At 35.2% G+C, this 23089-nt stretch overlaps 1 protein-coding gene across 2 annotated transcripts in view; it reads left to right on the top strand.

Annotated features, from left to right (window-relative positions):
• Nucleotides 1-22677, top strand: part of MED23 (mediator complex subunit 23) — a 58295-nt gene extending 35618 nt beyond the window's left edge. For both annotated transcript variants that reach the window (XM_069077382.1, XM_069077383.1), the window contains 13 exons: nt 367-530; nt 1768-1892; nt 3556-3761; nt 3852-4032; nt 7998-8168; nt 8550-8766; nt 9453-9689; nt 10552-10717; nt 10876-10948; nt 15125-15339; nt 16850-16970; nt 18187-18318; nt 21556-22677. In XM_069077382.1, the coding sequence (XP_068933483.1) occupies nt 367-530; nt 1768-1892; nt 3556-3761; nt 3852-4032; nt 7998-8168; nt 8550-8766; nt 9453-9689; nt 10552-10717; nt 10876-10948; nt 15125-15339; nt 16850-16970; nt 18187-18318; nt 21556-21717 (2170 nt within the window). In that variant the 3' untranslated portion in view covers nt 21718-22677. The remainder of the gene's footprint in view (nt 1-366; nt 531-1767; nt 1893-3555; nt 3762-3851; nt 4033-7997; nt 8169-8549; nt 8767-9452; nt 9690-10551; nt 10718-10875; nt 10949-15124; nt 15340-16849; nt 16971-18186; nt 18319-21555) is intronic.
• The last annotated feature ends 412 nt before the right edge of the window (nt 22678-23089 follow it).

Consider the following 23089-nt stretch of genomic DNA (forward strand, 5'->3'; position numbering starts at 1 on the left):
GAGAAAGGTTTTTTGTTTCAGATAAGTTGCCAGATGTGGTTTTATTGTACCCTTAGTGAAAACAGATGTAGAAAAATGTATGCAATTTTCAAAACAGTGTATACAAATGAAAAGATCTTTGTATTTCCATGTCTTACAGACTTAGTAGCTTTGACTAAAGTCAGCAAAATCAGGAAACAAGGCATGAACTTCCCATTTTGGGAAATGATAGAAAACCTGACACTGGGACACTATCCTTTTGTTCAGTACTTGCAAAGAAAAATTTTAAAGTTTAATTTTTTTGCCTACTTTATTAAACTATAGAGTTGTATATACATTTTTTCCAAAATGTCATAACCTGGATAACTCTTCTTTTCCCCTTTTCAGTGTTGAGAGTACCGCTCTAAGACTCATAACAGCACTTGGCAGCTCTGAAGTGCAACCACAGTTTACTCGTTTCCTTAGTGACCCCAAAACTGTGCTTTCAGCAGAGTCTGAAGAACTGAACCGGGCCTTAATTTTGACCTTAGCCAGAGCAACTCATGTGACAGGTAAAAATGAATTTCTCAGGGAAAGATTATCCTGTATCACTGAAAGCCTACCTCCTAAAAAATTATCATCTATATTTGAAAATCTTAACTACTAACCTATTTCTTTCACAGAGTATTCTAACTTTGACCAATTTGTGTTTCAGTTTTCAGATTGGTTAATAAGTTTTAGAGAAATAGTGCATGAAAATTGAACATGGGAATGAATCTAAAGAATTTTGTTCAGATTAAATTATTCTCATTTGGCCTTATTCTAGAAAACAGTGCACATGTACTTCAGATATATGACTTAGTGACAAATTTTTATACCTTATCTTGCAGAGACAGTGCTTTTGCCCTTGACCATTGGGAACTTTGAATGAATAAACGGTTTCCAGTCCACTGGAATACCTACCAGTTATCAAATCACTGTTATCAAATCAACTAAAAGGGAAATTAAGATGAACCAAAATTTAAACACCTTTGTGAGAGTTTTGAAGGAATTCACTTGTGGCTGAAATTGGCACTCCTGATTTAAGACTTGAGTTGATATTTTCTCTGAGTAGCCATAGAAATCAAATTAGTATGTAGGAACAAAATCCTTCTATCTTCTAAATTTTTTGATTTTGATTACCTGGAAAATTCCCTTCTCCTATCTGCAAACCATTTTCATAAAGCATATGATAGGATCTATCTTCTTAAGGCGTGGATCTGAAAATGTCTCTCTTCTGCTTATTACCTATAAACTATAAACAGTAGATTATAAACTCTAGAATAACATACTGGCTCCTCAGTTCACCATTTAAAGCCTTTCATAATCTGGCTGATATCTGCCTTTCCAAGCTTATCTCACATCTCCTTCGTGTCCTCTTCATTTCGGCGAAATTAGTAATTTCTTGAATTCAACATAATATTTTTTATTCAAAGACTGTCACCCTGTGTCTGAAATAGACTCTCACCCCTGCTTCTTAAAATCTGTAGCTTCTTTCAAGGCTGAAGTGGGGTGCTACTTATGCAAAACCTCTCCTGATTCTTGGGGGGGTTGAATACTTTTTTCTTATAGTTATTTATCTGTATCCAGGTTATTCTAGGCCTGCCCTTTCCTATCCCTTACTCCCATCAGTAAAGTATGAGCTCACTGAGGGGCAAGGAGGGACTATTTTATCTTTTTACTCCTAGCATCCTTCACAGTTCTTAAGTACTTAATAAATGTTTCTCATATTTTAGTTGAATTGAATTTTATAGCTGTCTGTTTGTTTAGATTTTTTTACAGGCTCTGATTCAATTCAGGGAACTTGGTGCAAGGATATACTTCAGACTATCATGAGTTTTACACCTCACAATTGGGCTTCTCATACTCTTAGCTGCTTTCCAGCTCCTCTACAGGTAATTCTATAATGAACCACCAATGTATGGAAAAGATAATATTTTGCTATTTTATATTGTCTTATATGGAGAATTTTTGTTGTTGTTCTTAACTTTATTGAACAGGAGAGTATTGTGATTTTCAAGCTCCTTGAAGACAGAGATTGTTGTATTATTTTTGTCTTTAGCATTGTGCCTTACATACAAGAGGTGCTTAATAAATGATTGAATTTTTAAATCCAGTTTTTGCTACAAAGACTTGTTAAAGATAATTAATTCATGTTTTTTTACATGACTGGATATTTGTTTAGATATTGGACCGTATACTTCCAGGTTTGTTTGGATTTGGATTTTTTTTGGCCCAGACTTGTGCTTTTATTTGTATAGAGAACTCCAAATAAGGAAACTTTCTACCAATGCAGAATGGCACACCTTCTTTGCAGCATTATATAAACTGAATATTGTTGGAGCCCTGAGAGATTATGACTTGCCCTACCAGAGTCAGATAGCCAGTATATATCAAAAGCTACATTTGAATCTATGTCTTCCTGAGATCAAGGCCAGCATTTCTCTATTACCCAATAACTGCATACGATTCTGAAATAATAGCCAATAAGTCGTTATAGAATCTTGTGGGGTCATTTTGTGAACATTAACATACTATTTGTCAAATAAATCCTGTGTCATTTGTACTGTAATAGAGAGAAATTCAATCTTGTTTGGCTTCTTAGAATCAAGATCAATAGATTAAAATGTTAAAATAAAAACACAAATGGACTATATGAGGAAGGGTAACAAATGAGAAATAGCAATTGAATAGATCTTTAAAATGGAACTTTAACTTAGAGAATGAATGAGAGAGTGTTCACATCAATTCCTAGGGAAAGAAGCTTAATTAACTCTGTAGTTTATAAAGAAGGTATTATAAGAGCCACTGTAAGCAACTCTTTTTGATACTCACTGGGATAAGGCTAGAAAGAATGTGTTCAGATTTCAGAGAATTTTTATATCAAAGAATGTTATATAGTGTTATTGGAAAAAAAAGAGAAGGTATCATTTAAAGAACCTTAATGTTTAGGTATACCTAGACTCTAGAGTAGGAGAATTAATTCTTTAAATGGTTTTTCAGCTGTGTGTGTGGGGGGGGGGGGTGTGAGTGTGTGTGTGTGTGTGTGTGTGATTTTAGCCATAGGTAAAAAAATAGGGGTCAGTTTTAAAACAAAAGAAACTGACTTTTAGAGAAAGAAGAATTTTCCCCTCATTTCATTATGGGAGCATTAAATTTTTATTTTTAGAAATGGAAGAGACTTTATAGAGGTCTTCTAATTCAATTTCCTGATTATACAGATGAGAAAATTAGAGATGATGAGGTTAAACAATTTCTCAGAGTCACATGACTGAGAGACAAACAATGAGTTAGAATGATCTTCATATAGATGAGGGGTTCTTCACCTTTTTTTGTGCTGTGGACTGGTGAAGCCTGTGCATCCTTACTCATAATATTATTTTTAAATGTATAAAATTAAATGCAAGGGCTTACCCAAGAAACAAATCATATTAAAATGCAGTTATCAAAATATTTTTTTAAAAGTTCATAGTTTTCATATTAATAATCCTGGATCTATTGAGCCATTGATTTTTCCACTATGCAGAATTATAGTTACTATCTTGTCTCTTTCTTCAGGCATTCTTCAAGCAAAATAATGTACCACAAGAAAGTCGTTTTAACCTAAAAAAGAATGTAGAGGAGGAATATAGAAAGTGGAAATCTATGAGCAATGAAAATGATATCATTACTCACTTTTCTATACAAGGCTCTCCTCCCCTCTTCCTTTGCCTCCTTTGGAAGATGCTCTTGGAAACAGATCACATTAATCAAATTGGCTATAGGTAAACCAGTAGGACTATCTACTGTAACTATATTCCATTTCACGCATAGTTGGGTAGTAATAAAATGATTTGTGTCTCTCTGCTCTGTAGAGTACTGGAGAGAATTGGGGCTAGAGCCTTGGTAGCTCATGTCAGAACATTTGCAGACTTCCTGGTATATGAGTTCTCCACATCAGCTGGAGGTCAGCAACTCAACAAATGCATTGAGATCCTCAATGATATGGTATGGAAGTACAACATTGTTACACTGGACCGATTGATTCTTTGTCTTGTAAGTATAAATAAATTTCTAAGATTTCTTGTTGTCCATGCAGATTCTGTGGATTACTCCTTTAATTAGTATAGATTCTGTTAGTTTGAGACTTGGTCTTAGAATTCAGAAAGCCCAGACTTCAAATCCTGCCTGCAACATGAACTCTGTGACCCCAGGCAATTTACTTTATTGTAGATCCTCAGTTTCCTCATGTGTAAAAAGGGACAATAGCATTTCTCTCTCAGGGTTGTTAGGAGGATCAAGTGAGATAAAATTTGTCAAATAGGTTATAAACTTTAAAGTTTCATATATATGCTAGCTATTATTTATCCCATAATCAAATATTGTTTCCATCCAGATGATAACTCTTTAGCTCTAAAGAACTAGAAATTTCACATTAATGAATTAACTTAAACAATGATAATTTTATTTTCTTATCAGCCTTTACAGGTTGCTGCTGGTAGGGCAAGAGGTAGTAATAGTAGTAGTAGTAAGGAATTACTGCTTATTATTATTATATCCACTTTTGCTGTAGTTTCTAGTCACTACCACATCTCAGAATTTACCTCAGTCAAATTATGCCACCTCTTAGCATTCCCTGAAAGGTAGAGAAGCAGTGTCTGGAGAGGGTGGCAGATACTTGAGTTTACTTCCTGCCTGCTGGATGTTGCCTCATCAGTGATTTATAAACAATACTTATTGAACTTCAACTTCCCCAAACCTTGGTGATCTAGTTTTTGGTTACTAGGGGTTAGCCTAAGTTGGGTTAGCTGGTTAGCTCTAGCCCCCTTTGGTTACTAGGTTAGCCAGCCTAAATCCTCTAAGGTTAGTTATCTTTAATTACTGTTTTGTTTGGTCGTCATATTAGAAGAGCTGGGTCCACCATTGAATCATGTTGCCTAATTCTAGCTGATGCCTCGTTGTCCTTTTGTCCTCCCTTGATGGTTTCTGTATTCCACTCTCCTCAGCAACCTTTCTAAAATCAAGTTTCCTGCCCTTATCTTCATTTGTCTTTACAACCTTCTCTCAAGTAGATTTGCATATGTACTACCAAGAAAATTGAGACCATTTTCAGCTTCCTTTTCTCCCCTTCTCTACCTGTCATCTTCCTATACCCTTCTATACCCTTGTCTCTGAAAGAGGCAGTTGATTTCCTTGCCATGGCTAACTACTTAACCTATAACCTCAAACCTCACCCCACCCCCATTTCCTGTATGACTTTGCCTCCATTAACCTTTCCCTCTCTCATTCTTATCTTCATTTTCTCCCAGAGTACTAGTGCTTTTCCTGTTGTCTAAAAGCACATTCATGTCTCCCATATCCTTAACCCTTCATTTGACTTTGCTAACACTTCATAGCATTCTCCCAAATCTCTCTTTCCCTTTCATTGCCTAAATTCCAAAAAGAATCAGACATTCCTGCTTCCACCTTCTTATCATCCATTTATTGTCTAATCCCTTACAGACTAGCCATTGATCCCACTGTTCATCTGAAACTAGGTTCTTAAGTCAGATGACCTTTCCTCGATCCTCATCCTTTTTCATCTTTTTCAGTTCTAATACTATTGACCATGACTCTTGAATATTCTCTTCTGCCTCAGCTTTTGTGACATTATTCTCTCCTAGTTGTTCTACATGTCTCACTCTTCTTCCTCACTCTCTGATGGATTGTTATCCATCTGCTGCTCCTTTAGGACTAGTATCCACAAAGGCTTTGTTCTAGGCCCTCTTCTCTCTCTACTACTTCCCCTTTCTTATCTCATTTGTTCCGATGGGTTCAATTATCATCTCTTCAACAAATGTCTTCCACATCTGTATGTCCAGCTCAAATCTTTCTCTTGATCCTCTCTTGTCAACTCAAATGTTTCCTCTGTGGCCTATTAGCAACTCACACTGTACATGAATAAACTGGAGCTCATTATCTTCCCCATTCCCCAACTTTTCTTCACACCTGCCTATTTTTGTCTAAAGGCCTCACCATCTTCCCAGTCATCCAGGTTTATAACCTTGAAGTCATCATTAAACCTTTCATCTCCATCACTTTCCATTACCAGTCATTTGCCAAAGATTATTGATTTTTCCTCCAAAAGATCTCTCTGATCTGTTCAGTTCTTTTCATTTATCATAACCACTTTCCTTGTTCTGGCTTCATCATTGCTTTTGGAGAAAGAGAGAGAGAAGGAGAGAGGCTCTAATAGCCTTCTTATTGGTGTCCCTGCTTCTACTGTCTTCACTCTCTGTTCACACAGTTGTCAAGATATCTTCCTAAAGTACTCAGAAATCTTCCATGGCTTCTTATCTAAGGAATACAAATTCCTTAGCTCTATACAATCTAACTTTGATCTAACTTTTCATCCTTATTTCATACTATTCTCTTTTGTTTTAGCCAAGTCAGGCTATTTGTTTCCTGAATGTACTGCTTCTTTCCTTACTTCTGTTTATTTATACTTGTAGTTCTCTTTGCTTGGAATGCACACCTTCCTTTTTTCTGTCCCTGAGTCTGTCTTCCTTTTAGACTTATTTCAGGTAATACCTCCTCCATAAAACTTGCTCTGATTCCCCTTTGCTTCATATTAGTTCATTCTCCCTAAATTTTCTTTACATCACTTCTCTGGTTATATAATTCTCCAATCCCAAGCGAGCCATTTCAACAAATAGTTTTCCTTGTACTTGATTTATGTTCATATTGTATCTCCTCAATTTATTGTAAGCTTCTTATTGTAGGGACTCTGTTACCTTTTTGCATTTGTTTCCCAAGGGTCTGTCTAGCTTCCTTCCTCACTATGCTTAATACATCATGGTTGATTTTAAAAAGAGATAGGGAGAATTGGCGGTATTCTTTCATACATTCATTCAGCAAACATTTATTAACCACCTACAACAAGGAACTGTGTAGGTACTAGAAAGGACACAAAATGAAAAGTCCCTACCTTCAAGGAGCTTAGGGGTGATATGATGTGATGTAATGTTCTATAATTAATACTTGAACAATATTATGAAAAGGTTACCAAATACTATAAGAATTCATTGGGAAAGAATGCTAAATACAGGTGTGATGATAAACATTTTCGTGAAGGAAATGCTATCTGAACTAGCTCTTAACAAATATAGAAGGAAGTGGGATTCATTCCAGTCAAGGAATGTCATGAGAAAAGGCACAGAGGTGGTAAAACATAGACTGTTCAGGGAATTGAGTGTTTTTGTTTGGTTTAAGCTTATGGTCTACATAAGGGATGAGAGGCGGGAGATATGTACCTTTGTACTACCACTTTGGGGATCCTTGAATTTCAGGCTTTATTTGAAAGGTAATAGGAAGCCTTTGAAAGTTGGGTTTGTTGTTTGTTTGTCCGCATAGCAGTGACATAATCAAATTCATCACTTAAGAAGGCCAGTTTTTAAAAAGAAAAGTACTTTACTTTAAAATACTTTAAATAGTCCTTTAAAAAGAAAGTACTATGCAGATTGAATCAGTAGGAAGTGACTTTAGTCTCAGGAACTAGACATCTTGCTCACCTGAAGGAGGAAGTTAGAAAGCTTAGAAAGTGCAACTGTTTGTTTAACTAAGGCTAGTTTAGACTTTGTGATCCTTTGACTTTTTGCTCTTTAGATAGTTTGCTTCAATTAATATTGCAAATAAGATCAACAGAGTAGAATTTATAAGAAACTTAATGTCTGTTAGTACATTGCATGAAAATGAATCCTACTGATTTTGATGGGTGATATTCAAGATAGCAGCCTAGTATTCCAACTTCTATTTGGGAACAATTCTAGTTACTTTATACATATAGAAAGGTATGTGTGTTATATACATATGCATATTCACTGTAAGTAATTGACTATTCTACAAAAGTTTTCTCCCACCAATAGCCTGAATATTTAAAATTTATTTCTCTGTAATTTGAGTTTTCTAATGACCTTCATGAATCATGATATTTGGAGATTTTCCTTTTATAATTGTTTTTTCTGTCTTTGATTTCACCAAAGGCTATGCGTAGTCATGAAGGAAATGAAGCTCAGGTTTGCTATTTTATAATTCAATTGCTGTTGCTGAAGCCAAATGATTTTAGAAATCGAGTAAATGATTTTGTGAAAGAGAACTCTCCAGAGCACTGGCTGCAGAATGACTGGCATACCAAACATATGAATTATCATAAGGTAATTTTAATCAGTGTTTTTCATTTTAAGTGAAAGCCTCAAATTCATCATTTTGTAAACAGTAATCGTGTTCTTTGCTGTATGGTCCTAATTATTTCCCTCCATATGACAGTTTATGATACCTTGAAGAATTTTTGAGAGTTAATCTGTTTTATAGACTTTTAAGAAATTGAACCAAGATTTCAAATATATTTATCAAATATATATTTAGAAATCAAATTACAGACCTCTTTAAAACTAAACTAAAAGTAATTGGATACCCTTGAATAAAACTAAGAATATTTTCTTAAGCAAATTAGATTCCTAAATACTGTAATGTATTTGAGTTTATTTAGTCCTTTCTTAAAAGAGACAACCTGAGCAGTTTTTCAACTCCCACAGAAATATCCTGAGAAGCTGTATTTCGAGGGCCTAGCAGAACAAGTCAATCCTCCTGTGCAGATCCAGCTTCCCTATCTTCCAATCTACTTTGGAAATGTGTGTCTGCGATTCCTACCAGTATTTGATATAGTTATCCACAGATTTTTGGAATTGCTGCCGGTGTCCAAATCACTGGAGACTCTTCTGGATCACTTGGGAGGCTTATACAAGTTTCATGGTGAGCTCTTTTTATTTGTAAATGTATTTTATTTGTTCCATAGTAAGAGAAAGTGTTTTATAGTGGATAAAGAGCTAACTTTGGAGCCAGGAACACTTGGGTTCAAGTCTCACTTCTCACACAGCTTGACTGTGTTACCCTGGGTAAATCCCTTAACCTCTCAGAGCAAGCTGCAGAGAAGGTGCCAACCTGCATGAGTAGAGGGCTTCCTTATCTGGAAGTTCTCTCTCAATAAAATCACAAGTCTAGCCTTTCTCCCTTTCTGAGTTCATAAACACTGTAGATCAGGCATAGCTAAACAGAAAGAGTAACTTTAATTTAGTAAAATGGTCTCTTTTCATGGTGATGGGCAAATATTTCATCTAACACAATATTAGAAGAGGGGTTGGTTTCCAATTCCAGTGAGTAGTGAAACAAAATATTTGAAAATATGATGGATATTAGCATCCTTATGGAATAGATATCTCAATCTTGTTTTTCCCCACTTCACTGAGACATAATTGCTTTGCCTTCTGATTAAAAACCATTCATTGCTATCCTTTTTTTTTTCTTTCAGAATTTGCTTCATCTGCTTCTGAGCTCTTTTTTCAAAGAGCTGCCTTAAGCAGAACAATTAGCTTTTTCTCAGTCATTAATCATCAACTAAGTACAAGTGCTGCTGTGATTACATTTTTCTTTCTTGGCAGACCGTCCAGTAACTTACTTGTATAATACTCTGCATTACTATGAGATGCACCTGAGAGAGCGCGCACACCTCAAACGGAAGCTTGTCCATGCTATCATTGGCTCACTCAAAGATAATCGGCCACAGGGCTGGTGTCTAAGTGATACATATCTCAAATTCGCTATGAATGCACGAGAAGAAAACCCTTGGATCCCAGAAGACTCTTATTATTGCAGACTCATTGGCAGACTAGTAGATAATATCCTTTTTTGTGTTATGTATGTGTTTTTCAATGGGGTAGTAGTGTTTTCAGTTGTAAAAACCCTTTTTCAAGAAGATATTTTCACTTATTCTCAAGACATGGATTTCTGGAGTGATCTGCCTATTTTTAAGTTTTTGAATTCCTTTTGAAAACATGATATGGTAATATCCTCTGAAAAATAATAATTAAATTCATGCCAGAAAACTGTATTTGAAAGTAGATTTATAGAAATTTTTAGGTTTATATCAATCATGTTTTTGTTTCCAAATAGGTTCATTCTAGATTGTATTGTTTATATTGTTTAGTATCAGGGAATAGAATAAATAAACTGTTGTGCTACATAGATTTTTGAATTTTCATCTGCGAGCATTAGAAAATGATGTAGTTTATAGGTAAGAAAAAATTCTGTGCTTAAATTAATCTCTTTACACTATTTAGGAACCTCAGGTGTGTATGTGTCTCATTGATCTAAGACTTCTTTGTAAGGAATAAATACCTCTCCCATTATAGTAAGACTCTACTATTGAGGCAGAACTCCTTAAAGTTGATTTAGAGAACTTAATATGTGGTTTTGTTTATTTTTCCATCCACATCTTATTGTATTACCCTTTTAGTATTTACTATTGATTAGGAAATAGACCCAGAGAGGTTAAGTTATTTTATGTAAATTGTAAGTGACAGAACCAGGATTCACACCTGTGTACTGTAGGTCCACATCTAGCTCACTTATCCCTGTGCCACACTGTTGAACAGACTTATTTTTAAAACAGACCTAGTTTTGTTTTGTCTATATGTATAAAACACATTTTCTGAGTCTTACTAAACTGGGTTCCAATATTATTGCCTTGATTGATCACACCTATGGCTGGCAAATCTCCTGGTCCATTTCCAAACTGTGACTGGAGATTCAATGAGTTTCCCAATCCAGCTGCCCATGCTCTTCACGTTACCTGTGTGGAGTTAATGGCTTTGGCTGTTCCAGGAAAGGATGTTGGGAACGCCCTTCTAAATGTTGTCCTGAAGAGGTAAGTAAATTGTCCTCTATAATCTCATTTTGATTGAAATAGATTAGTTTTCAGTCTGTGATTAGGTAGATATTTAGATTATGCTATTCTCCTCTCCTGAAATGTCACATAGATGAAAATTTACATGTCTGTTTTTCTTTTCATTTTTTTGTTTGTAGTCAACCTTTAGTACGAAGAGAGAACATTACTGCCTGGATGAATGCAATTGGCTTGATCATAACCGCCTTGCCAGTGAGTTAATGTTTTTAATTTCTACTTAACAGTGAGCTGGATCAAAAAATTAAAAGGATATCAAACACTACCTATACTTGAACAAGAATCCCTGTACAAAACACCTGACAAGTGGTTGTCTAGCCTTTGTTTTTAAAGACCTATTGAGGGGAACCTCTTACTTCCCAGTTCATCTTTCCATAATCCTCTGGTATCTTATATTTTTTGTGATCTTTAAAAGAATACTAATGTTGGATAGCAACTATGTTTGCTAGTTCTTTCAGGAAACTGGTATATAGGAGAGTTAGACCTAGTGCCTTGAACGCAATCCAGGGCCTCTAGGCACTCTTTCTATCTCCTTAATTTATCTAGGGTTTCAGTTCTCTGTATACCATAACATGTTGTGCCCAAGGTGCTTCAGGGTTTACAAAATATTTTAACTGAATTAAATTTCATAAATAGTTTTTAAGCACCAACTGTTAGATACTGTCATGCTAGGCATTAGAGATACAAATAAAAGTGAAAAGTTGGAGGATATAAAACAAACTCACATAAATCATCATTTTTTCTATTTATTACCAACAAAGTCCAGCAGCAAGAGAGAGAAAGAGAAATTCCATTAAAAATAACTGTAGACAATATAAAGTACTTGGGGGTCTACCTGCCAAGACAAACCCAGGAACTACATTAACACAACTATGAAACACTTTTCACACAAATTAAGTCACACTTAAACAACTGGAAAAATATTGTCTCATGGGTAGGCCTAGCAATACAATAAAAATGATAGTTCTTTATAAATTAATTTATTCAATGTCACACCAACTAGACCGTCATAAAATTGTTTCACAGAACTAGAAAAAAAAATAATAAAATTCATCTGGAAGAGCAAGAATAACAGGGAAATTAATGAAAAAAATGCAAAAGGTGGTCTAGCCTTGGGAGTCTAGATACATATCAAACTGTATTATAAAATGGTCATTATTAAAACTATTTGGTATAGGCTAAGAAATAGAGTGGTGGATCAATGGAATAGATTAGGTATAAATTACATTATAGTAAATAGCCATAGTAGTCTAATGTATGATAAATCCAAAGATCTAAGATTTTGTAACAAAAACTCATTATCTGACATAAACTACTGGGGAAACTGGAAAACAGTATGGCAGAAACTAGATATAGACCAGCATCTCACACTGTATACCAAGATAAGGTCAAAATGGGTACATGATTTACACATAAAGGGTAATACCATAAGCAAATTAAGAGAACATGGAATAGTTTGTCTGTCATATTTATGGATAAGGGAAGAATTTAGGACCAAAAAAGACATAGAGAGCATTGAAACCAATGCAACCAAAATTATAAGGAAAGCTGAAAACTGGAAAAAAATTTTGCAACAAGTATCTCTGATAAAGGCCTAATTTCTCAGACATAGAGAATTGAGTCATTTATAAAAATACAAGTCATTTCCAATTGATAAATGGTCAAAGGATATGAACAGGTAGTTTTTAGGCAAAGAAATCAAAGCTATCTATAGCTTTATGAAAAATATTCTGTAAATCACTATTGATCAGAGAAACGCAAATGAAAACAACTCTGAGGTACCACCTCACACCTATCAGAGTGACAAATATGACCAAAAAGGAAAACGTTGGATGTTGGAGGGGATGTGGGAAAACTGAGACACTAATGCACTGTTGGAGTTGTAAACTGATCCAGACATTCTGGAGAGCAGTTTGGAACTATGCCCAAATGGCTATAAAACTGACATCTAAAAAAGGGGGAAAGGACCTCTTTGTATGAAAATATTTATAACAGCTCTTTTTGTGATGACTAAGAACTGGAAATCAAAGGGATGCCCTTCAGTTAGGGAATGGCTAAATAAAATGTGGTATATGATCCTTTTTTTTTTTAAATAAAATTTTATCTTTATTAATTTGTTTACTTTTAGTTTACAAGATTCAGTTCCACATTCCCTTGAGTTTCAAATTTTCTCCACCACCACCCCTGCACCCTCCCCATCCCCCCAGGCAGCATGCAGTCAAGTATAGGATCTGCAAATACTTTTGCACTAGACATTTATCAGATTGTAAAGGATTGTAACCAATGGAATGAACAATGGTAAAGAGGAAACAAAACCAAACAAGAAAAAGAGAGAGAGCAGGTAGTTTCCTTCAGTCTGAATTCAAACTGTTCTCTCTAGTTCTTTCTCTAAATGTAGACATCTTTTTCCATCATGAGTCTTTTGGAGTTGTCTTATCCTTGCATTGCATTATAACCAGTCTATCAAAGTTGGTCATTACACATAGGTTGTGTCTATAATTGTGTACGGATTTCTCCTGGTTCTGCTCTTCTCACTCACCATCAGTTTGTATAAATCTCTCCAGGTAAATATGAAGTCCATCTACTCCTCATTTCTTATAGTACAATAATATTCCATTACATTCATATACCACAACTTATTTAGCCATTCCCCAATTGATGGGCATCCCCTTAATTTCCAGTTCTTTGCCACCACAAAAAGAGCTGCTATAAATATTTTTGTATGTACAGGTCTTCCTCCCACTTCTATGATCTCTTTGGGATACAACCCTAGAAGTGGTATTACTGGGTCAAAAGGTATGCAATTATTTATAGCCCTTTGGGCATAGTTTCAGATTCTCTCCAGAAAGGTTGAATCAGTTCACAACTTCACCAACAATGCATTAGTGTTCCAATTTTTCCACATCCTCTCCAGCATTTGTCATTTTCCTGTTTTGTCATCTTAGCCAATCTGACCATTGAGATGTGGTATCTCAGTTGTTTTGATTTGCATTTCTCTAATCACTAGTGATTTAGAGCATTTTTTCATATGCTTACAGATATGTGGTATATGATTCTAATGGAATATTATTGTGCCATAAGAATGACAAGCAGGATGATTTCAGAAAAACCTGGAAAGAGTTACATTAACTGATGCATAGTGAAGTGAATAGAAGCAGAACAATGTTGTATACAGTAACAGCAATATTGTATGATGAAGAACTGTGCATGACTTAGCTGTTCTCAGCAATACAATGATCTAAGACAATCCCAAAAGACTAATGATGAAGTATTCTGTCTGCCTCCAGAGAAAGAACTGATATTGATTGAATACAGACTGAAACATGCTATTTTTCACTGTCTTTATTTTTCTTTTATTTGAGTCTTGTATGAAATGACTGATATGGACATGTTTTACTTAATTGCACTCATATAACCTTAAAAAAATGAAATAGTCTTTATCCTCAGAGAACTTAGCTGGGAGAGATATACATGCATATATCCCTTAACATTATGTCATCTGATGCATAAAATTAACCAATAAAAGTTTAAGTATTGTCTTTATCTCCATGTTACAGATGAGAGGATTGAGGCTTAGGGAGGTAAATGACTATCCATGGTCACACAACTAGTAAGTATAGGAGCCATGGATTAGAAATAGGCACAAATCTCTCCTAATTCCAAGACCAGACTTTTTTCCCCACTATGCTGTACTATCTCTAAAAACAGAGAGAGAAAAAAACACTGACAGCTAATCATTCCTATCTAGCCACATGTTGGGCGCCTCTCTGCTTCGTTTGTCTTTGCAGAACCAGTACAGCACTCTGGCTAGTCATCCTTTTTCTTATTCTCACTGACTCCCATCTTCTTTTCCAGTTACATTTCTTGTATGCTATCTTTTGTACTGCTTTTTCAGGAGAAGTCATTGTTGGACATCTCCTATAGCCTATTCATGTCCACAGTGCATCTCTCCTGTGCCCTTTGGGTCACCCACAATTTTTGATTCTTCAGAAATCATGGCATTTCATAGTTCATCACCTTGTGATACTGTGAATGGATTTTTTTTTTTTTTTGCTTTTTGGAGGGCAGTTGGGGTTAAGTGACTTGCTCAAGGTCACACAGCTAGTTTTTGTGAATGGATTTTGATGATAGATGTGATTTGTATTAGAGACCATTAGGATAGTCCTTCAAAAAGCATTTTAGTAATTTTATGTCCATAGGAATTCCAATTCCTGAAATTTTTTTTCTAAGGACCTTCAGACTGAATGGAAAGCTAGAGGTATTTTAGAAGGATTGTGTCTTTTAAGATCTTTGGATTAGAGTGTTGAGTGCATGAGTAAATTATTTGTTAATGGACTGTTTTTGCATCTTGTGATGGTATTTCATTTTAAGGAGCCATATTGGATTGTCCTTCATGATCAAATTGTGAGTGTTATTAACAGCCCAAGCTTCATCTCTGAGACTGAATGGGTTGGATACCCATTTCAACTTTTTGACTTTACTGCTTGTCACCAGTCTTATTCTGAGATGAGCTGCAGCTACACTTTGGCTTTGGCACATGCTGTGTGGCATCATTCTAGCATTGGACAACTATCTCTCATTCCCAAGTAAGTAGTCTGGTTACTTTAGTAATTAAGTAAAAATCTTTTTTAGGTATATAGCAAAAGCCTGATTAACTGGGAATAAAATATTCTGATGAGTGATGAACTGGATTTTTAGGTTAGCCAAAACAATTTTATATATCAAAATGTATTTATATGTTTATTTTAAATTATTACATTATATTAAATTGTGTTTAAAATATTTATATTTTTAAGTTGACACTGAAAAGTGTCAAAAATTCACCTTTTTCTGAATAAATATAGCTCTAGATAAAAGATATAACTTAATATAATTCTTTTAGTGATGATTCAGTGTTTTTCAGCCCCTTTGGGGCCCTCTTTCAGCTCATTTTCATTATATAAGTTACTAGATATGTTGAAATCTCAGAAATTGATTTGAGTATACTTAATCTCTGGAGTTGCCCTTATCCCTCCATTAACCAAAAATAATAATTGATATTTTTGTATCACTTCAAAGTGTTTAAAATACCTTACTGACAACCTCCCTTTGAAGTTAGCAAGGCAGGTATTAATACTATTTTTAGATGAAGACACTGAGACTTCAAACAGTTGAAGTGACTCATCAGGTCATATAGAGCTAGTCTCAGAAGTGAAATTCTAGTCCAGATCTCTGTTGAATTCAAAATGCAGTTTTCTTTCTAATAAAAAGTGCTATTTGCTTTTGTTTTTTTGTCTTGTAATTTGTTTCCTCCAAAACCTATGCCTCTTTCACACTTCCCTGTTTTTGTTGAGGGGACCACCATTCTTAGAGTCACCCTGGTTTGCAACCTCAGTGTCAGTTCTTGATTCCTCACTTTCTATTATCCCTTATATCCATTCAGTCACCAAATCTTCATGTTTCTACCTCCACAACACCTATGGTATCCATTGCCTTCTTAGTATTCATCAATCACCACTTTATTTAGTTCATGTTTAAGTTCCTAATTGCACTCCCTACCTCAAATCTCTACCTCTTACATTCCATACAACTGTCACTTTTCCTTAAGTGTAAGTCTCACCATGTCATTTCCCTACTCTCACCATACCACGCCCCTACTTTAGTAAACTCAAATATAAACTCCTCTACTTGGCATTAAAGCCCCTTTTACAACCTGATCCCAGCCTCTCTTTCCAGCTTTATTAAGCATCGTTCCCTTTCCTGTGTTGTGGCTTAGTCCAACTGGCTTTCTTACTAGTATTTCACACGACAGTCTATTCATGTGCCTTTGCTCTTTTGCTCTCCCCCATGCCTGAAGTAGATACTCCTTTCTAAAACCTTTTGCTTTTTGTCTAATGCCTGCTGCACAGGATCCTTTGTTTCCTTCAAGAGTCAGCTCAAGCACCAATTTCTACCTGAAGCCTTTACTGTTGTCTTTCTACCCTCCCATTCCCCACTAGTGCTGTCCTTGACAAAACTACCTTGTATTGATTTTGCATATATTCTACATGCAGAGCATGATGCCTAGCACATAAGAAGCACCTAATGAATGTTTGTCGATTTATCTTTGAATTCTAGATTCCTCACTGAAGCGCTCCTTCCCATAGTAAAGACTGAATTCCAGTTACTTTATGTGTACCACCTTGTAGGACCTTTTTTACAAAGATTTCAGCAAGAGAGAACTCGGTGCATGATAGAGGTGAAATGTGGCTTTTGTGTCTTGACTTCTTGTATGTACTCTATCTAGGAAACTAAACATCAGAGCTACAGGGCATCAGGATAGTCACATAGTACATGAGTAACTGTGACTGGCCTAAACCAGCAAGGGGGAACTACTGACAATGAACTAGAAGGGGGAAATGAGGTCATTGTACCTAACGTACTACCTTCATGATTATCTGGTCGACAAGAACATGTTATGACCCTTCCAGCTTGTATCCTAGGGGGAGATGTTGGCAGCTTCTTCAGATTTATCTGCAAAAATCAGATGTTTACTCAGTGGGGATGTTGTAGAACATACTCTTATTTAGATACAAGTTGGACTAGATAACTAGACTCTTGAGTTCCCACCAAGCTCTTAGATTCTTTGATTCCATATTTATTTTACTGAAATTTTTTTTGGTCTAGTATTTTAAATTACATGGTAATGAAATGTAAGAAAACAATTTTATAGAGCTTTTTTTTTAAGTGAAAAAATAAGGGAAATGACAAATACTATACAAAAAGAAATAAAGCCAGACCTTGTCATAAACAGTTCTGTAGCACTATGAATGCACTTTATACTGCATTTCAAATTATATTGTTGTTTCTTTCAAGTAATGTATACCTTTCCAGAGCTATTGTCCTTCATTGATTTCATAGCACCATGTCCCAGTGATTCCTGTTAGGTCAGATTTGTTTCTCCCTGAAAGAAAAGCTGTCTTTTAAACACCACTGATGATGTATGACTACAAGCCATGGAATATCAGTCTCCAAAGATTTAAAGTTGCAGCTCAGAAATAGAATGGATTACATGTAGGTGTGTGGGTAGGCTACAGTACACTTTCACTGAGGGAGATTTTGTCTGAGAAGTGAGATGTTTACAGCAAGGCTAGGGCAAAGGAGTTGTTTTGGTTAATGGAGGAATCTTCAACATTTCATTCAACCACAAGGTTGAACCCCTTGTGGTTGAACATGGTTAAGAGTCACATAGAATGACATGTGAATAGGTAGTGATCTATGTCATTTAAGGGAGTTTCCATATTGAGGAGATCACAGATCCTGAATTATCAAAGTATAGATTCAACTCTCACTAGAACAGACATTCTAAAACATGTATTTTATCTTTGGACACTTATTCTGTAATTGAGCTGAAATAAATAGATCTGTTAAATAACCAAGACCATTTTATCAGCTTATCTTTGTTTATTAAACAGATTGGAGTGGCGTTTTATGATATGCTTCTGAATGTAGACCAGTGTAGCACCCACTTACACTACATGGATCCCATCTGTGATTTTTTGTATCATATGAAGTATATGTTTACTGGTGACAGTGTGAAAGACCAGGTAAGTAGTATTTTATGTGAGTCATTTCTGGACCGCAGAGGACAAAATAAAAGGTTTTCTGTCATGCAGACTATATCATCTAGCCCAGCTGTCTTTCTTGCTAGTACTTTACTTTACGCAGGACTGTCTAGCTCAGTCCTTTTGCTCTTGCTTTCTCGTTTCCCTGGAGCATGTATTCCCTTCTTATGTCTGCAGGGCAGAATCAGGGAAGTATGCAAATATAAATTTTTTCTATATTGTTTTATTAAGACAGTATCTATAAATCCAAAGTAAATTAGTTCATGTCAAAATAAGATTTTAAGGAAATTATTTAAGTGTAAGAAAATTGGGAGGTAGAATGTGCTTGGGAGGCTTTGGTATGGGTTTTTTTTTTATGCAGGGAATCCGCATCTGTTTATTATTTTCCCCTCGTTTCTTTTTGACAGGGGAAATAGAAGGAGGAAGTGAGTTTTGTGAGCATCTCTGCCACCGTAACACTAGTCTTAACAAGTTTAGAGAGGAATAGAAAATTTGAATCTAGTATCCTTGTGGCCCAGAAAATGTATTTGTTAGATCAGGAATTTTGGTACAAAATAAGATAACATTTTACGTTCAAAAATGCCTTTCCAGTTTCAGATTTAGGTTTAATCACCTTTGAGCTAGTTGTAGGTGGAGGAGAATAATTATAAAAGTAACTAGTATTTGTACAGCCCTTTACCATAGTTTTGCAGTGTGCTGTCCCCGTTTTACCTCACTTGATCCTTACAATAACCTGGTGAGGTAGGTGCTATTGTTATCCTCGTTTTACAGATGGGCAAATTGAGACTGAGAGATTTAAAGGAATCACCTAGGGTCTCACAGCTACTAAATGCCTGAGGGAGGGGAAAGGGACTGCTCTAGACTTCTCTTTTGTGCACTGAAACTTTTTTTCAGTCATCCATGATTATCATCTTTGATTCCTTTCTCTTCTTTGTCTCTCATATAAAGTCTTATTACAGTTTCATTTTCCAGAAATACATTCTCAAATTCCATCTTTCATCTGTTGTTTTATTCTCTCTGCCATTCTCCTTCAGACTAGCATTACCTTTCACCTGCACTATTATAATAGCTTCCTAATAAATCTCTCTGCCTTCAGTCTGTCCCCACTAGTAGCCTTGATCATTACTACACATTATTGATAGATGAAGCTTCTTAATATACCACCTTAATCATGTCATTCCACTAATAAAAAAAAAGTTCACTGATTTCTTTTATCTTTCAAAGTCCAAACCCTTTTGCCTTGCTTCTGGTCTTAATTCTTCTGTTCAACGGTACATCCTGGAAGATTGACCTTGGCTGTGTCATTCTCCTCATCATAAATGTTCAGTGGGATAAAATATTGGCTCCATAGACTGATGTTTAAGGCCCCCAGACTTCAACTTCCTCTTCTGATTATTTTAGATTATACCCCTTCCTACATCCTACATTTGAACCAGTTGAGATTCAGCTTAGGTACTATGTCCTATGAAGTTTTCTTCCCTTTCACTGCTAAATACCTCTCCTCAAATGTTTCTAGATTACTTTTTTTTTTGGATCTCTCCCTTGCCATTTCACTCATCCATCTGATATATCCAGTCTGTTGTCAAGCTTTGTTTCTGTGTTCACACCATATCCCATGTATGTCCCCTTATTTCACCTTCCCTCTGAGACTATTCCATAAGACTGTGCACCTTATGTGTGTACATGGCTACTTGCCTGCTCTCTCCTCTGTTAGTGTGGACTCCTTAAACAAAGGACCTGTATTTTTACCTCTCTTTATATCCCCAGCACTTATAATGCTTAGAGCTTGACTGATTTGTATGTCTTGATCTCTTCTTTCTCCTATTCCCAAAACAACTATAAGATTCTGTATTGTCTTTATATACAATAGGGACTTAATAATTGTTGAATTTCTTAATTCAGAGTTTTGTACCAACATTCCTTTCCTTGACTTTGTACTCCTCACCTAAACTTTAGCCAAAATGAATTGCTTGTTGTCACCTGAATACTCTTACTTGATTTAACAATCTGAATCTGTTTCCTATACCTGGAGTACCCTCCCCCAGTTTTTGCAGTTGCTTTTAAAATCTTACCCATCTGCTAAGACCAGATCAAACAAATCTCACTCTCCCCAGTTCAAAAAAGCTTTTCCTGCCCTTTCCCCTAGCCTGTTGAGAGCTATGAAGTCATATTATTTCTTTCTTACGTACCTACCACACTTTAGTTTGTATCATTAGATGTTTTGTCTCTCTATTAGATTTTAAGTTCTAAAGGGCAGGGTCTTTATCTTATTTTTTTCTCTCTCCAAAGCCTGGGTAAGTTGTATATGTATCCAGTTAACATATTTGTTTATTGAATGTTGACTCATTCTTTCATTATTTTCTGGCAGATCCTTTCTTGCAGGGATGGAAGACAGATAAAAGAAGGAAGAGAGGGGTAATTGGGCAGTCTAAATCTCTTCCCCTCTTACTGTTATTTTAATTTATTTGTCTGCCTTTTTAAAGACTAAGCAAATGCCATTAAAACTGAGAAAAGCTGTGAAACTGATTTTATGTTCAAAAGTAGGTTAAAAGTTTTTCTTTCAAATTAGAAAAAAGATGGATGGGGAGAGAGAAATATGATGGGAATGTATTTCTAGACATAATTAGAAGTTGGGCTAAATGCATAAACAAAACAGGGTTTTTGAGTTGGATTTAAAGAGAAGCGATAGATAAATTTTGATACAGTTTGGCACAGTGCTATTAATAAAAATTTTCCCTTTCATTTAAATATGAAGCCCAAACAGCACCAAATAAATAACTTGATAAACAAATTTTGTTTATGATGTTTTTGTTAGGAACTTAGTAGAATGTGAAGCTTTGTACATATTCTCAGGAAGATGGCATTATTAAAAATTATAAAAAGACAAACCTGATAGAAATAGTCTCTAGCAATTTTGTGTGGTCTTTGATGGTTGGATATTTTTTAAAAAATATATTTTAGGTGCCAAGAAGAATATTTTTCTCTTTGCTTTTATTTGGAGAGAAAATTATTTTCATCTTTCCCCTTCCTAGTCAGGTGATTAAGGATATATATACAGATCTAACTTCTTAAAATGTATTACTTAACAGGTTATAGTTCTTTGTCTAAAATTTATGGATCTAAATGACATCTAATATTTTTTAATATATTCTCCTTTCTGTCTGAAATTTATGGGTCTAAATGACATCTAATATTTTTTAATATATCCTATTTTCTTAGGTAGAGAAAATTATCTGCAATTTAAGACCAGCTTTAAAACTTAGACTGCGATTCATAACACATATCAGCAAAATGGAGCCAGCTGTAGTACCTCCACAAACCATGAACAGTGGGTCCCCAGCACCTCAGTCTACCCAGGTGACAGTCAAGTTGGAGCACTGATTACTGTGGAGTGTCTGAACACTTTCCTGCTGCATAGTACCATGCTAGAAGAGGGTAAAACAAATTTTAAAATCATATTAATTTTGATTCATGTGGTGGATCTACTGGACATCTGTCATTACCACCTACTTAATAGGGATTTATCTCAAGAGAATAGAGGAAGAATAGTCTTATGCTATCCAGAATAATTTATGAGTGGCACTCTGGGAACATAATGGTGGTAATGATCAGTTGAATTTTATTTATTAAGCTCTTCAAGTCTTCTTTTGTTAGTTGCTTATTTTAATTTTTATTTTCAGCCATGTATTCAGTCTTCAAACCTAGATTGTTTTAAGGGTACCCAACAGTAAAACACTTAGTTTTAGATCAAGTGAGATAATATTTGTAAAGCACTTAGCACAGTGCCTGGAACATAGTAGGCACTATATACTTATTCCCTTCCCTTTAGTCTTCTTGGTAAACTCTTTTCTGGTTAATTTTATTTGGTAAGGAAGGGTTAACAGAGGGTTTTTTTTTACTTATTTTAAAAAAAGATCATTGTAAATTTCCATTCGCATATTCTATTATTTCCAACAAAGATCATTGGGCAATAATTTTATTTATCCATGAACCCATAAAGTTATTCTATTAGTGATTCAAAGACACCAGAGAGAATGAAATCTAATAATAAGCTCATGGACAGAGCAAAGAAAATCATGTTTCCAAAAGGAATAATCCATGTTTTTAAGTTTCAAGGTTGACCTACACAACTGGATAACGGTATGATTCTACTGCCTAGTCTTATTAAATTTTTATAATGTTGAAACCTTTATATTTGTATAATGAAAATTTTGTGGAATTTTGTGCTGTATGCAGTTTAACTTCGACAAACAATGGAACCAGTGTAAAGTATTGTTTAATTGTAAACAATTAAGAACAAGTATAAAATATTGTTTAATTAAAGAAATTTTATTAATACAATTGGTAATTTGAATTTCCTTCTCAGTACAAAGTTTTTAATATAATTTTAAGTCTTAATTCAAAAAAAAAAAAAAACAGTTGATGAAACAGAACCTAATACTCCAAAAAGATATTCTTGTACCTATAATGTGCTGTACAGGGTCTCAATTTTCCCCAAGGTTATTTTATTGTTTTTGCTTTTTGGAGGGGGGATGGTAGGGCAGTTGGGGTTAAGTGACTTGCCCAAGGTCACACAGCTAGTTTTTGTGTTAAGTGTCTTTGAGGTCAGATTTGAACTCAGGTCCTCCTGACTCCAAGGCCGGTGCTCTATTCATTGTGCCACCTAGCTGCCAACGTGCCCCCCCCCCCCCAAGGTTATTTGTAAAATAATAATGACTTTTATATATGTACTTTAAGGTTAATATACGTGTTG

This window comes from Petaurus breviceps, unplaced genomic scaffold (assembly GCF_028583685.1).
Source record: "Petaurus breviceps papuanus isolate PSGF00001 unplaced genomic scaffold, PetGlider_PUasm1.0 90977, whole genome shotgun sequence".
Classification (NCBI taxonomy): Eukaryota; Metazoa; Chordata; class Mammalia; order Diprotodontia; family Petauridae; genus Petaurus; species Petaurus breviceps.